This window comes from Mandrillus leucophaeus, unplaced genomic scaffold (genome assembly GCF_000951045.1).
Source record: "Mandrillus leucophaeus isolate KB7577 unplaced genomic scaffold, Mleu.le_1.0 Scaffold537, whole genome shotgun sequence".
Classification (NCBI taxonomy): Eukaryota; Metazoa; Chordata; class Mammalia; order Primates; family Cercopithecidae; genus Mandrillus; species Mandrillus leucophaeus.
This window is the reverse complement of record NW_012105775.1, coordinates 433,432-445,960: the sequence shown is the minus strand read 5'-3', so window position 1 is coordinate 445,960 and position 12,529 is coordinate 433,432. Positions and strand designations below refer to the sequence as shown.

The window sequence follows — 12,529 nt, the reverse complement described above, 5'->3', positions numbered from 1 at the left end:
TGAAGAAGAATGAAGATGTCCTTCTAGTTCTGATTCTATAACATTAACTAAGGGTTGTCTAGATACCATCCTTAAGTAACAAAATATTACAAAGCAATCATACCCCAGATACTTCAAGACAGAAATGGCGTCTGAAAATCAGAAGAAAAAAAATTTACCAAGTTCTTTCATAGGCAGACTATTATTCTTATGCTCAAATAACTAAAAACTACCTACTAAAACTACAGAAAACCATTGAAGTAGTCATTTCTTGAGTACACTCCTTTGGAGTCCAATTATGACACCACTAAGGGAATCCTCACAATGGAAAACAGTTGCCATGAGTGACGAGAACACCAAGAATGCTCAGCTCAGAGGCAGCATTCCGTCTCTGCTCTGCCTAATAATAGCTGCTGAAGCTATTTCCAGCCACTTAGGCCTCTGAGTCTCAGATGCCTCATGTATAACACCACCTACTCTACAGGGCTATTTTGTAAATCAGAAACGAAATAACGAGGATAAAGCTTTTTATCATCTGTAAAGTAATAAAACTGTTGTCAGGTATGGTGGGTGCTGGAGCCATCCTCCTGGTGACAGCCAGTTGATAGACTTTCAAGAATTTTGTGAGCCACTTGTTAAACCAGAAATAGCTGGAAATCAGCCATGATGGGAGATTTACACTATGGAAATGGCCAGACGTTGCCAATCAGGACTTTTTTTTTCCTGGAGAACTGGTTCCTAAACATTTAACAGCACACTATTGGTCCTAGTCACTGTTGTAAATAGATATAAAGCTTCCTAGGCCTACAGATGAGTGAGCAAACATTAATGGGAAAGTTATCTATTATGAGGTGATATTTCAATCAGATTCTTCTTAATTCACTGTACGGGCAATGCAAAAAATAAGAAAGCATACTAAGAGATGAAAATGGAAAAATATCACGTGACAGCAACCTCTTGTACATGCTGTGGTCTGACCTTGATATTGAATGGCATCATCAAATTGCATAATCACTAAGATCTACCAAAACATAAAGCAAGTTAAAAGATAAACGTTACTCAAGATATAGCAGCTACTGTAGTGAAATCAAAAAGAAATAAAAACAAATAACTAACTAATAATTAGGCTCTGAGAAAAATTCAGTCAAGTATGTCCTTTCTGAGAAAAAAACTTCCAAAACCACAACAACCAAAAAAAAGAAAAAACTTGTCAAAATCAATGATAGAGTCTAGGTGCAGTGGCTCACACCTGTAATCTCAGCATTTTGGGAGGCCAAGGTGGGAGGATCACTTGAGGCTAGGAGTTCAAGACCAGCGTGGTCAATGTAGCAAGACCCCATCTCTAATAAAAATAAATAAATAAATAATAATAAAAACAATGACAGAAAAGGCTCTTAACCCCAAAATGTAAGAAGCACTCCACCCAAAGGACACTCTCAATCATGTTTCATGGCATCTTTGTTAGACAGATAACCAGTCCCACCCTGATGGATTTCAATTCATACAATGGCACCATCACAGAGCCCAGATGAAGCTCCTGTTTCCGATGTTCTTCAAGGACTTTCCTGTACCGACATTCACAGGAACAGAACAAAACTAAGTTGAAGACTTTCTTTAGATAAAGGAAATAGAAAAAAAAAAAAGATTGTTTTTACCAATACCATTTGGAAGGCAAAAGTGCCCTTAGTAGAAAAAAAATTGATGAGGGACAGAATCATCTTCAGCTGCTAGGTCCAAAAACGCAGTCTGCAATTCTGCCAAACTCATCCCACACAGGACTCTGTTGGCACAGGTTACTCTATAGCAAGAGGATGAAACTGGCTTAGATTAGAAAGATTTGCCCCAATTCAAGGAATGAATCAGTGAGAGATAAAGGGTAGGGAAATGTGTCTCATTCAAGCCAAATTTCAGTTTTTGCAAGTGCAAAAAGATAACAAAAAATGAGAAATGCGGGGAATGGAAAATGCCTGATAGTGATAAGTCTGAAGATAGAAATGAATTGACTCTGCAGCAGGCAAAAATATTATGACATGAAGCTAGGAGGGAAAAAATGTTGGCCCTTTATTTTCTTAAATTCTTTCCTGTAAACGTGGGCTTTTCATATCTGCTTAACCCTGAGAAGGCTCCAAACACACACATGGTAAGACATTACACAAAATATTTTTTTGATTTGTAGGTTGAGCATCTCTAATCCAAAAATCTGAAATTTGAAATACTTCAAAATCTACTATTTTCTGAGCACCAACATGATGCTCAAAGGAAATGCTGATAGGAGCATTTTGGATTTTGGATTTTTTGGATTAGAGATGCTTAACAGGTAAATAAGCAAATATTCAAAAAAAAATCCTAGATCTAAAACACTTCTCATCCCAGGCATTTTAGATAAGGGATACACAACCTGCATTATTATGTTGAATGTGTCTTTGGCTTAGAGTATTGTCAGTTTTTCATAAACTAGAAAAATCAATCAAATGCCAAGATTCTTTAAAGTTTTATAGATTTCTGCAATAAAACCCTAAACTATTTAGAGTTAATTTAGTTTGCAAATATGAAATTGTGTGGAAGAAAAAGACATCACTCCATTTCTCAGTTTTTCACCCTTGATTTCCAATTTTCTGTGGTACAAGATCTCTACCTAATTCCACGTTAAAGCATTAAATTTAATCTCCTTCCATCACTAAGCCTTTTACAGAGTATGAAAACTGGCAGCCACCTTGCCATGGGAGCCCACATTGTCTCTGACTGACAAACTTTGTACTGCTGGAACAATACGTGGACGGGAAAGAGGAGCCCCAACAGAAAGCTCGGCTCATCAACCCTCCAAGTCCTCAGTTTTTGAGTAACACAGAACCTGGCAGGAGAGCCCAGGCTTCCCCACTCTCTGGCACTCATGCTCTCCATCATCTACTGGTGCTTCTTGTTTTTTTAGGAGGAAAACTTCGTTCAAATTGCAAAGGAAAGGGAAAGTGGTTACATAGAAGTCCACTTTCAGAAAGAGCCAGAAGAGATTTTGATGTAACGGCAACAAAAAATTTTGAAGTAGGCAAGAAATGGATGTTTCAGACTGAATGCTTGTGCCCTCCCAAAATTCATTTGTTAAAATCCTAACCCCAAAAGTGATGGCATTAAGATGTAGGGCCTCTGGGAGGTGACTAGGTTATAAGGGTAGAATCTCCATGAACGGAATTAGTCCCCTTACAAAAGAGGCCCCAGAGAGCTCCCTCACCCCTTCCAGAATGGGAGGACATATGGACATACGGACAATAGAAAAGGCACCATCTATGAACCTGGAAACAAGCCCTCACCAGGCACCGAATCTATCACTGCCTCGATCCTGGACTTCCCAGCCTCCAGAACCGTGAGACATACATTTCTGTTGTTTATGAGCCACTCAGTCTATGGTACTTTGCTACAGCAGCCCAAATAGACTAAGATAATGGAGATAAATAGAAAAGAAATAGAGCAGGGTGGACAGACCTAGATCATTGATGAAGAAACAAGTGAAAATGTGTCAGACAGACATGGGGCACATCACAAAATTTTTTTAGTGGGGGGTTTGTATAGGAAACTAGGTATTGTTTCTCAGCTGAATTCTCAGAACCAGAAGTATGCTGGTTTCCAAAATAGGTTGATGAAATGCAGCTCCCATAGATGAGACCGTGAGTTCAGATGCCATTCCCTGGAGCCAGCTGAGGATGAGTGGGCACTCAAGGGTTATAGAGTGTATTTTAAAATACAAATTAGCTTTTGGATTTTGCAGACTTTTCCAGAATACCTCTGACCAATCAATACCATTCATGGGGTGACTCTGCAATTCATCAACGTTTTACATTTCCAGACCCCATCTCTGAGGTTTCCACTTGCCCCAGATACTCAGAGAAACCTGGGAACAAAGCAAGAGTTATTAAAATACTAAGAAGGCCAGAAGCAGGAAGGTTTGGAAACTTCTACAGTACTCCCTAGAGAAAAGGGACATGAGGAAGAAACTTGGACTTTGCAACATCTTTTTTGAAAGTAAATAGAAAAAGGAAGACTACAGGAATCAACTCCAAATTGTAACCTTCAGTGGAACAATAGAAAACGTCATCTAACCCAGCGAGTGCGTGGAATAGTAAGTAGGAAGGTTGAGAAAGAGTAGGGAGATGGGGGAAGACAGCATGCAACACAGACCGGAATGAAGACGAGCACCCTTGCCACCTCCAGAGACAGGCAGAGCTCACAACGCAAGTTCAAAACAGTGCTCCCTCCTCTTAATAAGGCTTTCACAAAATATCCACAGGAAATTAACTGGTTTTATCCACATGGAAGACTGATAATCAGCCCTAAATGAATCTTAAATTGACTAACCATTGGAATCACCTGGAGAACTCTGAAAAACATGCTGAGTCCAGGTCCCACCTTGGACCTAGGGCCCAGCAGGTAGCCGGGATGCTTAGTCAAGGAAGAGAGCCACGGCTATAAACAAGCCCCCCGACTTAATGTCTTGGAAGACAAGGCAAGAAATTCAGTTAGGCTACATTTTATGGGGCAAATGAATTATTAATTGAGTTAGTAAAATCTGTTTTGTTTTGCTTTTTTGGTGAAACAACTGAACTGACACAAGTGGTTGTTTGCTTAGATGTTTCTCCAGGCTCCATCTACAATTGTGTTCAGCCAGGCAAGCCACTGGAATGCATTTCCTGGCTGCATTTTAACCTGGGCCTATAGTGGCAAGAGTTAGCTGATGTTCTCCTCCCTATGCTCAGGTGCCTTCAAGGAAATTTGACTTCAAGGTGGGGTGGTGGCAGGAACTTAGGTTTCTCCTCTATACATCTTTTAGAAAATGCTTGGAAATCACAGCCATAGAAACCAAGCAGCATTCTTGAATGCACTAAGCGGCCAGATTCCGGGTAGCCGGTCCACAGTCTTTCTCAGTGTGGCCCGTCTAGTTCTGACGATGAGAAATGGCTGCATCTGGGCTGTGCCGATGCCAGAAGAAAGGGCAACAGACTTCAGCTAACTTCAAGATTCTCTGTAACAAACAAACAAATAATTTTTTCAAGATTCTAATCATTCTAGGTTCTTGTTTTCCTGTGTTAGTTATAAAATCCCAGCATCATCAAAAATATTTGACAAGGTCCATGGAGAATATCTAGTATAACCCTAACTTTTGCTGTGAAGAAACTGACGCCCATGGTGTTTAAATGACGTGGCAGGGATCTAGGACAAAACCCACATGTCGTGATTCCCAGGCCAGTGGCGTCTCCACACACCTGGAGTTCCATCAATGACACTTATCCAGATAATTGATTATAAACATTTTAAATCAGTTAAATAGATCAGAGTTTTCCTGCATTAGACAGGCTATCAGTGTCAACCCATGACTTTGAAATGTGTGAAAAAGTAAGAGTAGTACTTTAATTTCCGGAATAAATTTGTACTTGGAAAAGTGGGGCTGACATTGGAGCCTGTAGCTCTGGTGGGTCCCCTAGAGCCCTCGCCTTTCTGTGGTGACCAAAACTCAGAGTGCCTTGACCGCCCTGCGACCCAGACAGCTGCAGGTTTTTCCCAGCAGGCTTGAACCCAAACCGGGGCCTTCAACATTCCCACGCATTGATAAAGGTATCTATGTTTTTGCCCAAAACATTGAAAGAAACTGGCCCTGGCCCTGAGCCAAATTCCTTAAACCCTCATGTAAACTCCATCCCCTGAGCACCTCGCTGAGGACGTTTCTAGGTGGAAGGCCCCTTTGTTCACGCTGCCGTCGCAGGATTGCTACAGCCCACTCTGCCTAAGCTCCCCTAATGAATGCTTTGGCCTGATCACTCTGGCTTTTACTGCTTCTTTCTTTGGAATCTCAGTAGGCCCCATCTTGGGAAAGTTTGGGGCTCTCCCTTGTGGGGACTCCCCTTCCACCACCTTTGGGGCAATTCCAACGACGGGTTCAGCAGGATGAAACAAGGTCACAAAATGAAGCTTCAAGAGGATATGAAGGAAAATACCGTGACTTCAGTTCCCCACTGAGCAGCACTGGGAACCATTATCATGGCAACCTGCTCACGCAGGGTAGGCAAGCTCCCTGGGCTGTGGCCACATAAAGAAATGGCAGGGGCAGGTTTTCAACTAGAAGGTCATGTGCCTGCGCACAGGAGAATTACTCTGAAGCAGGGACATGAGAGAAAATCAATGCATAGGAACTAACTGGGCTGCAGGCGCTGAAAGCACCTGGAAATAAGCTCATCCTTAAAATAAATAAGACAGGTTTCCACAATATCCACAACATTGCTTCAGCAACTTTGATTTCAAACAGCGTTTCATTACCAAGTGCATTTTAATGGGCACCCCGAGAAGCAGAGGGGAAGCATAACAGGGGAAGGGGGAAAGGAGATGTCTAACTGCTGTTATGCTCCTGTACTTGCCACCTTCTTCCTGCCTCTTCATTGCATAGTTTCTGTGCTGCATTTTACCATCCACATGCCACAGGATTCATTATGTTCCAATACACTGTGACACATCAATCTGCAATCCAACCGAGAGCTCAGAAGGTCACCATCCAAATTGGGCAACCCATCTCCCATCTGATCATTCTTGCAACTAATGAGCTGTTTAGGCTCACACAGCTTGACAAACATTTGTATGAGTTTATGTTTGCTGAAGCCTTTGGCATATGCACGTCAAGTCAAAAACAAAGCTAGAAGTGTCATCGCCGGATAGTCACCCGGAGAGTGGCAGCCATGACTTTCACGTTCGAAGTGCCATTTGAGGATCTGAACTTAAACAGTACGGCAGCTGTTTGATTTGGATATCACGTAAAATTAATGGCCTAACTAGCAATGAGAACCCTTTTTTGGAATATGCATGTGAACATATTCAAAGAAGAAAGATGTGCCGAGGGTTTTTACAGACTTTGAATCAAGTCCCAAATTAGAGACTTGCTTTTGTGGGCTGTGGAAATGGACCAGCTGAAGAGAAAGAAGGAGAAACGTCACTTCCCTTTGGATATAATCACCCTTCAAGTCATTTCGTGGAAAGGAAAATAAGTCATACTTAGGAAGGAGGGCTTTTGGTTTGAGGGCATGAGGGACATCTCAATTGTATTGCTCATCCTCAACCCCTGCCCTCCAATATCTGTGGCTTAGGCTTTATGTTGTAAATGCAAGAAAAGGGACTACTTCATGAAGAGAGTTCAAAAAGAGAAGTGGGATTTCAAATTTGGGAAGGAGGATTGTTATTTGCGTGTTTGCCTTAATGGAAATGAAGTTTAACTGCTTGTATCAAATGGGGAATATTCTATCACTGGATTAAATAACAAGTTCATTTATAGAAAGTTATTTTTGTCTTTTTAATGTACTATTTAATTGACAAAAATTGTATGTGTTTATTAGATACATAACATGTTGCTTTGAAATATATATATGTTACATAGAAAGTTATTTAAGTATGAGGTCCTCTTTTGTGATTCTTTACAGTACAGTGTAAAGTGAACAAGGACACCTAGAATAAGGTGTAAGTTTTCAAAAGTGTCATTCACAAATTTAAGGATTTGCAAAGGACGCACCATCAACATTGAAAACCATACTTTTCTTCAACTTTTTAAACTTCTTTTATATTTCCACTAAATAAATTCCTTTCCTTACCTAGAATTTCTTGTTTTTCCTTTGATATTTCCTTACATTAAAGAATTATTGCAGGGGCCAGGCACAGTGGCTCACGCCTGTAATCCCAGCACTTTGGGAGGCTGAGGAAGGTGGATCACTAGAGGTCAGGAGTTTGAGACCAGCCTGGTCAACACAGTAAAACCCCATCTCTACTAACACAAAATTAGCCGGGGCAGGCACCTATAATCCCAGCTACTCGGGAGGCTGAGGTGGGAGAATCGCTTGAACTCAGGAGGCAGAGGTTGCAGTGAGCCGAGATTGTGCCACTGCACTCCAGCCTGGGTGACAGAGTGAGACTCTATCTCAAAACCAAAAAAAAAAAAAAAGATTTTTTTAGATTATTAGTTTCTTGTATCACATACTTCCAAGTACAGGGTGATACACTACATACCACATGGGAAAGACATCATTTGAAGTCTAGGATGCAAACTTGAATCTTTTCAGAACGTAACAACTAGAGGAGGCCTTGCAAAGACTTAAAAACAGGAGGAGAAGCTGAGAGCAGGAAGAGCACGTAAGAATTCATAGTTGTAGCCAGGTGTTTTATTAGAAGGTTTACATATACTGCTCTATATTTTATATAAAAGAACTGTATGTAAATAGATATTAGTAGGTATATTTGCCAGGAGTTTTTCACATATTACACATATTTTACAATTTAACAGGCATTTTACTTTTTGAAAGTTTTACAATTCTACATATCACATCTACTGCATTTCATATTATCACATATATCACTTCAGTTGTCCCTCAGAATGACTAGAATACGATTTCATGCTCATTTTATAGATGAGGAATTTGAGGCTCAGAGAGAAAAAAATTAGAATGACTTAGCCACAATCACTTATTAAGAGGCCAGCCAGGATTAAAACTCAGGCCTGCCAGGCAACAAAGCCCCAGTAGAAGCTAGCTTCATGTTGTTGATGTATGTGTTTGTGAGTTGGTTATCAGCTCCAGGGTCATCGGGACCCATGAGTCCCCTTGGGCCACCCTAGACTGACCACCCCACCCAGGTGGGAGAGCAGCGTGGCCCTTCGTCTAGGAGACTGCCACACTCATCTCAATCCTGTGCAGTGAACAACAGATTATTATTGTCAGTTTAGCTGCTAAAGGAGGTTGTTTAGGGCGGTATTTCTAGTCTCATCAGGGCCACTGGGATTCCCCAAACTTTAAGTTCAACCGCAAATTCAGGGACACAGGCACAGGAGATGCCAAGCCTGCAGCGAGCCAGGACAAGGCAACTGCTGTACCTTGGCCCTGCATCAACCCTGGAGCCTATCTGTAGCCTGTCTTCAGCCTATTTCAACCTACTGCTCTGCGTGGCAAGTTCCTCACCAGCCAGCCCTTAAAACAAGAAGCCAGTACCTGTTCCCATTCCACCCTCTCAGTTCAGAAGCACTTTATTGCTAGTACAGTCACGTACCACCTAATCACATTTTAGTCTACGATAGACAGTGTATGTGACAGTGGTCCCCTAAGATTATAATGCCATATTTTTACTGTACTTTTTCTGTTTGGATATGTTCAGATACACAAATACTTACTGTGTGACAATTGCCTACAGTATTCAAGACAGTCACATGCTGCACAGCTTTGTAGCGTAGGAGGAATAGGCTGCACCACAGAGCCTAGGTGTGGAGTAGTAGGGTGCACCATCCAGGTTTGTGTAAGCACACTCTACGCTGTTCACACAATGGCAAAATTGCCTAACGATGCATTTCTCATAACGTATCCCTATCACTAGATGATGTATGACTGCATTTGATTATTTTGTTTCTACAAATATTATTCTCTTCAGTCCTTTTTTAAAGGACAACAGTAGGTTATTAAGGTCTAAATACCTCCAGAAAGAATGCTAAAGGCAAATATCAGCAAAGATGTCTAGCAGGGCTTCAACACATCCTCAAGCAGTGTTACTCTTAAAAGCAGAAAAGAGTAGAATGCATTTGGTTCTGTTTAAAAATCAGATCCAGAGGGCATTTCCTAACTGCAGTCTAATCTTTTAGAGCTGCTGTAAGGTCAAATATTGGGCCCAAATCCATAGCTGTGTGGCATAATCCCTTGTAAATGACAAGATGAAATTTGCACAAAGAGAAACTTCAACTTAGTTACAATTCTATTTCCTTTCCATGTTAAAAACAAAAATCCCTGACTTCTTTCTACTCGATATCATTTACAGTCTGACCAATGCATTCTTCTCTGCCATCTCTCCCCAACTTCATCCCATATGGAAGATGGAGTTGGCACCCGTCTCCATTATTACAAAGCTGATGCATTTAGCCCTTGATACCAATGCCAGTTTGGGCAGAGAGGGAACCTCAATTGCAAAATAATTACGGCTGGTTGAAACTGTGAAGCCTGAGGAATCAGAAAATTAATTAGCTACTCCTGCCCTGACTTAAACAAGACCAGGAGCATGTCCCTCAAATGTTGATATCTGAATGCTTTACAAAATATTAGGAAAGTTAATAATGATCCTGACAGTCTCTTGGGTTAAGGGTAATGCATCTAAGAAAGATGCATAGAAAAGCCGCATCTGATTTTACATCCTTCGTACCCTTGCTGTGCTCACCCCCATGAGTAGTTCTCCTACATCACCTTTACTTAGCAGTGCAAAGGGGAGTGAAAGCAACGAATAGTTTTGGAGCATTCCAAATCTAAAACCTGAGATAAATAAGTTCTGAAATAAAGATTCAGAATAATTGAATCAATGAGCAACTCCAAATGTCACCTTCAGATATTCCGAAATGAGATATCCCTCGTCTATTACAGAGGAAAGGTAAAATCCATTGAAATTTGTTTTTGTCAGTCAGGCCTTTGGAGATGAGCCGACTGGTGTTGAATCCATGCTATCCCTCACTGGCTGCGCGATCTCGAGCAAGTTACCGAACCTTTCAAAGCCTCCGTTCCACGACTGAAAAATAGGCAGAGCAACATCCCTCCCTCACACTGCTGTTCCTGCTGTAGCAACAGAAGGTCCTGGACAGGCCCCATATCTCACAGGAGCCAGACATCCTTCTAAGCACCCTCTCCTATGAAGGAGAGCATGTGAGCCCTTGGCAAACATCTCACCTTGTGCACCAAAGCTATCCAGGTTAACACGTTGCTCCCTCCATTCCAAAGACGATGTCCCAATTTTATATTCTAAGCCTTTTGTAAAACAGAGGTTCAGAAGAGTAGGGAACTCTGTGCCTCCTCAAATGCTCATTCTTCCACCGGCCATGCCACAGTCCCACTCAACTGGCCCATGTGAAGACCAGCCAGCCTGGCTGCCCTTCTGTCCTCACTTCTCATGGCCCTTACATGTGAGATGCTCACGACAATGCATCACGGCCAGCTCCTCTCCCCGTCTCTGTCTCCACCACAGCCTTTAGCACCTGTAAAATGAGGACACCTGTGCTGGGGGAGCCCCCATTCTTCTTTCAGGTCTGCACTTCCATGTGAGGTGTGAGATGGTCTCATTTCCATCCTCTTCGGACAGGGGTGAACGTCGGCCTGAGCCTGGGTTTGGCTATGTGAGTGACTGTATACTCAGTTTCCTGCTGCTCAGGGCCGACTGTTTTATAGCAGGTTTTGCAGCATATTTATCTCCCCAACTCTATGAGAGGAAGCTCAGTAGGTACAGGTAGTCATCTGCACACTCAGCTTCCTCAAGGGCATAAAAGTTAGAGAAAGGTGGCGAATTGCCCACTCAGAACGTTGCCGTGAATCTAAAAGTCAGTGGCCACCCGTATACCACTGGATTCTTAAGCACTTAAAGTTGCCTTAGAAAAACACAGTTCAAAAATATACTCAGAAGCTCTTGTCATCTACATGCCACATATGTGTGAGGACATTTATGGTAACAACGACTAACGTATGGATGACAATGTACAGTAAGTGCAGAAGAAGCGCTCAGTAAGCTCTCGTCCTGTGGAAGACAGGCCCCCTTTAGAAGTCAGGGGCATGCCGACCTCTCCAGGCACGTGATCCTGGGAAGCACTGCTGCCCTTGCTCTGACCTTCACACCCTGCCAGTGCTGGTTTCCCTGTAAGAGTGTCTGAGATGACTAGGTGACAGCAACAGCCTAAGGAAATCCAAAATTAAAACAATGAGCTATTTGTGTTCCCACTTCTACTGATGGCTGGCTGAACAGATAGCAGAGAGCCAGAGCGTCGGACTTTCCCAAAGGAAGAGATATCAGGACAATTAAAAATAAAAAATGAACCACAGATGTATCCTTTAAATAGAAGTGCCCTTACTTTACCATATTTAAAACAATTCTGATAGAATATTATGTTGCTGCTTCATACAAGACAAGAGAAATCTCTTCTTTTCCACTTTTCTTCTTTGTCTTCTTCTCTTTTTTTTAGTGTATGAAGAACTCCAAAAACATTTCTTAACGGAGCAACAACTTAGGTTGCATTTGTACAGGATCGATATCTCTACGGTGTACTTTTTCACCTGTCACCATCCACACAATTATTTCAGAATATTCCCTGTCAGGTTCTACTTTGTGCTCCGCACAACTCGGAAAGATTTTTATCACCCCAAGGACATGTGAGAGAAATTTATGGTTTACTAGAAGGTTAAGCAACTCAGGCCCTAGCATTGTACAGACAAAGATGTCTTTCAAAAGGCAACAGATTTACTTGATGGTCAACTCTGGCATCACTGGTAACTCGCTAAAGGCTGTCTGTCACAGAATCCTCCATCTGTTCCCTGATTTAGTAACAGTAATGCCAATGGGGACACAATAAAGACGCCCGAGGGGAAGGCACCCCCATCATTCAGGGACCCCTCCACCCTCCTCTGTGCCCTGTCACATGCACCAATTATGCAGTCGTGCTCTTGGCACATTACCAGAGTTCTCTGTAGGTGGGGCCCAGCCCTCCCACAGGCATTTACTCTTTCACAAAAAAAAAAAAAAAAAA

At 42.0% G+C, this 12,529-nt stretch overlaps 1 protein-coding gene across 6 annotated transcripts in view; it reads right to left on the bottom strand.

Annotated features, from left to right (window-relative positions):
* Positions 1 to 12,529, bottom strand: part of DISC1 (disrupted in schizophrenia 1) — a 430,525-nt gene that overhangs the window by 179,559 nt on the left and 238,437 nt on the right. Inside the window, exon 10 of one of the 6 annotated variants that reach the window (XM_011997308.1) lies at positions 7,276 to 7,918. The exons of the other annotated variants lie outside the window; for them this stretch is intronic. Within the exon in view, the coding sequence (XP_011852698.1) occupies positions 7,845 to 7,918 (74 nt within the window). The 3' untranslated portion in view covers positions 7,276 to 7,844. Of the gene's footprint in view, positions 1 to 7,275; positions 7,919 to 12,529 lie in introns of those variants that run through there. 6 annotated transcript variants of the gene reach the window in all.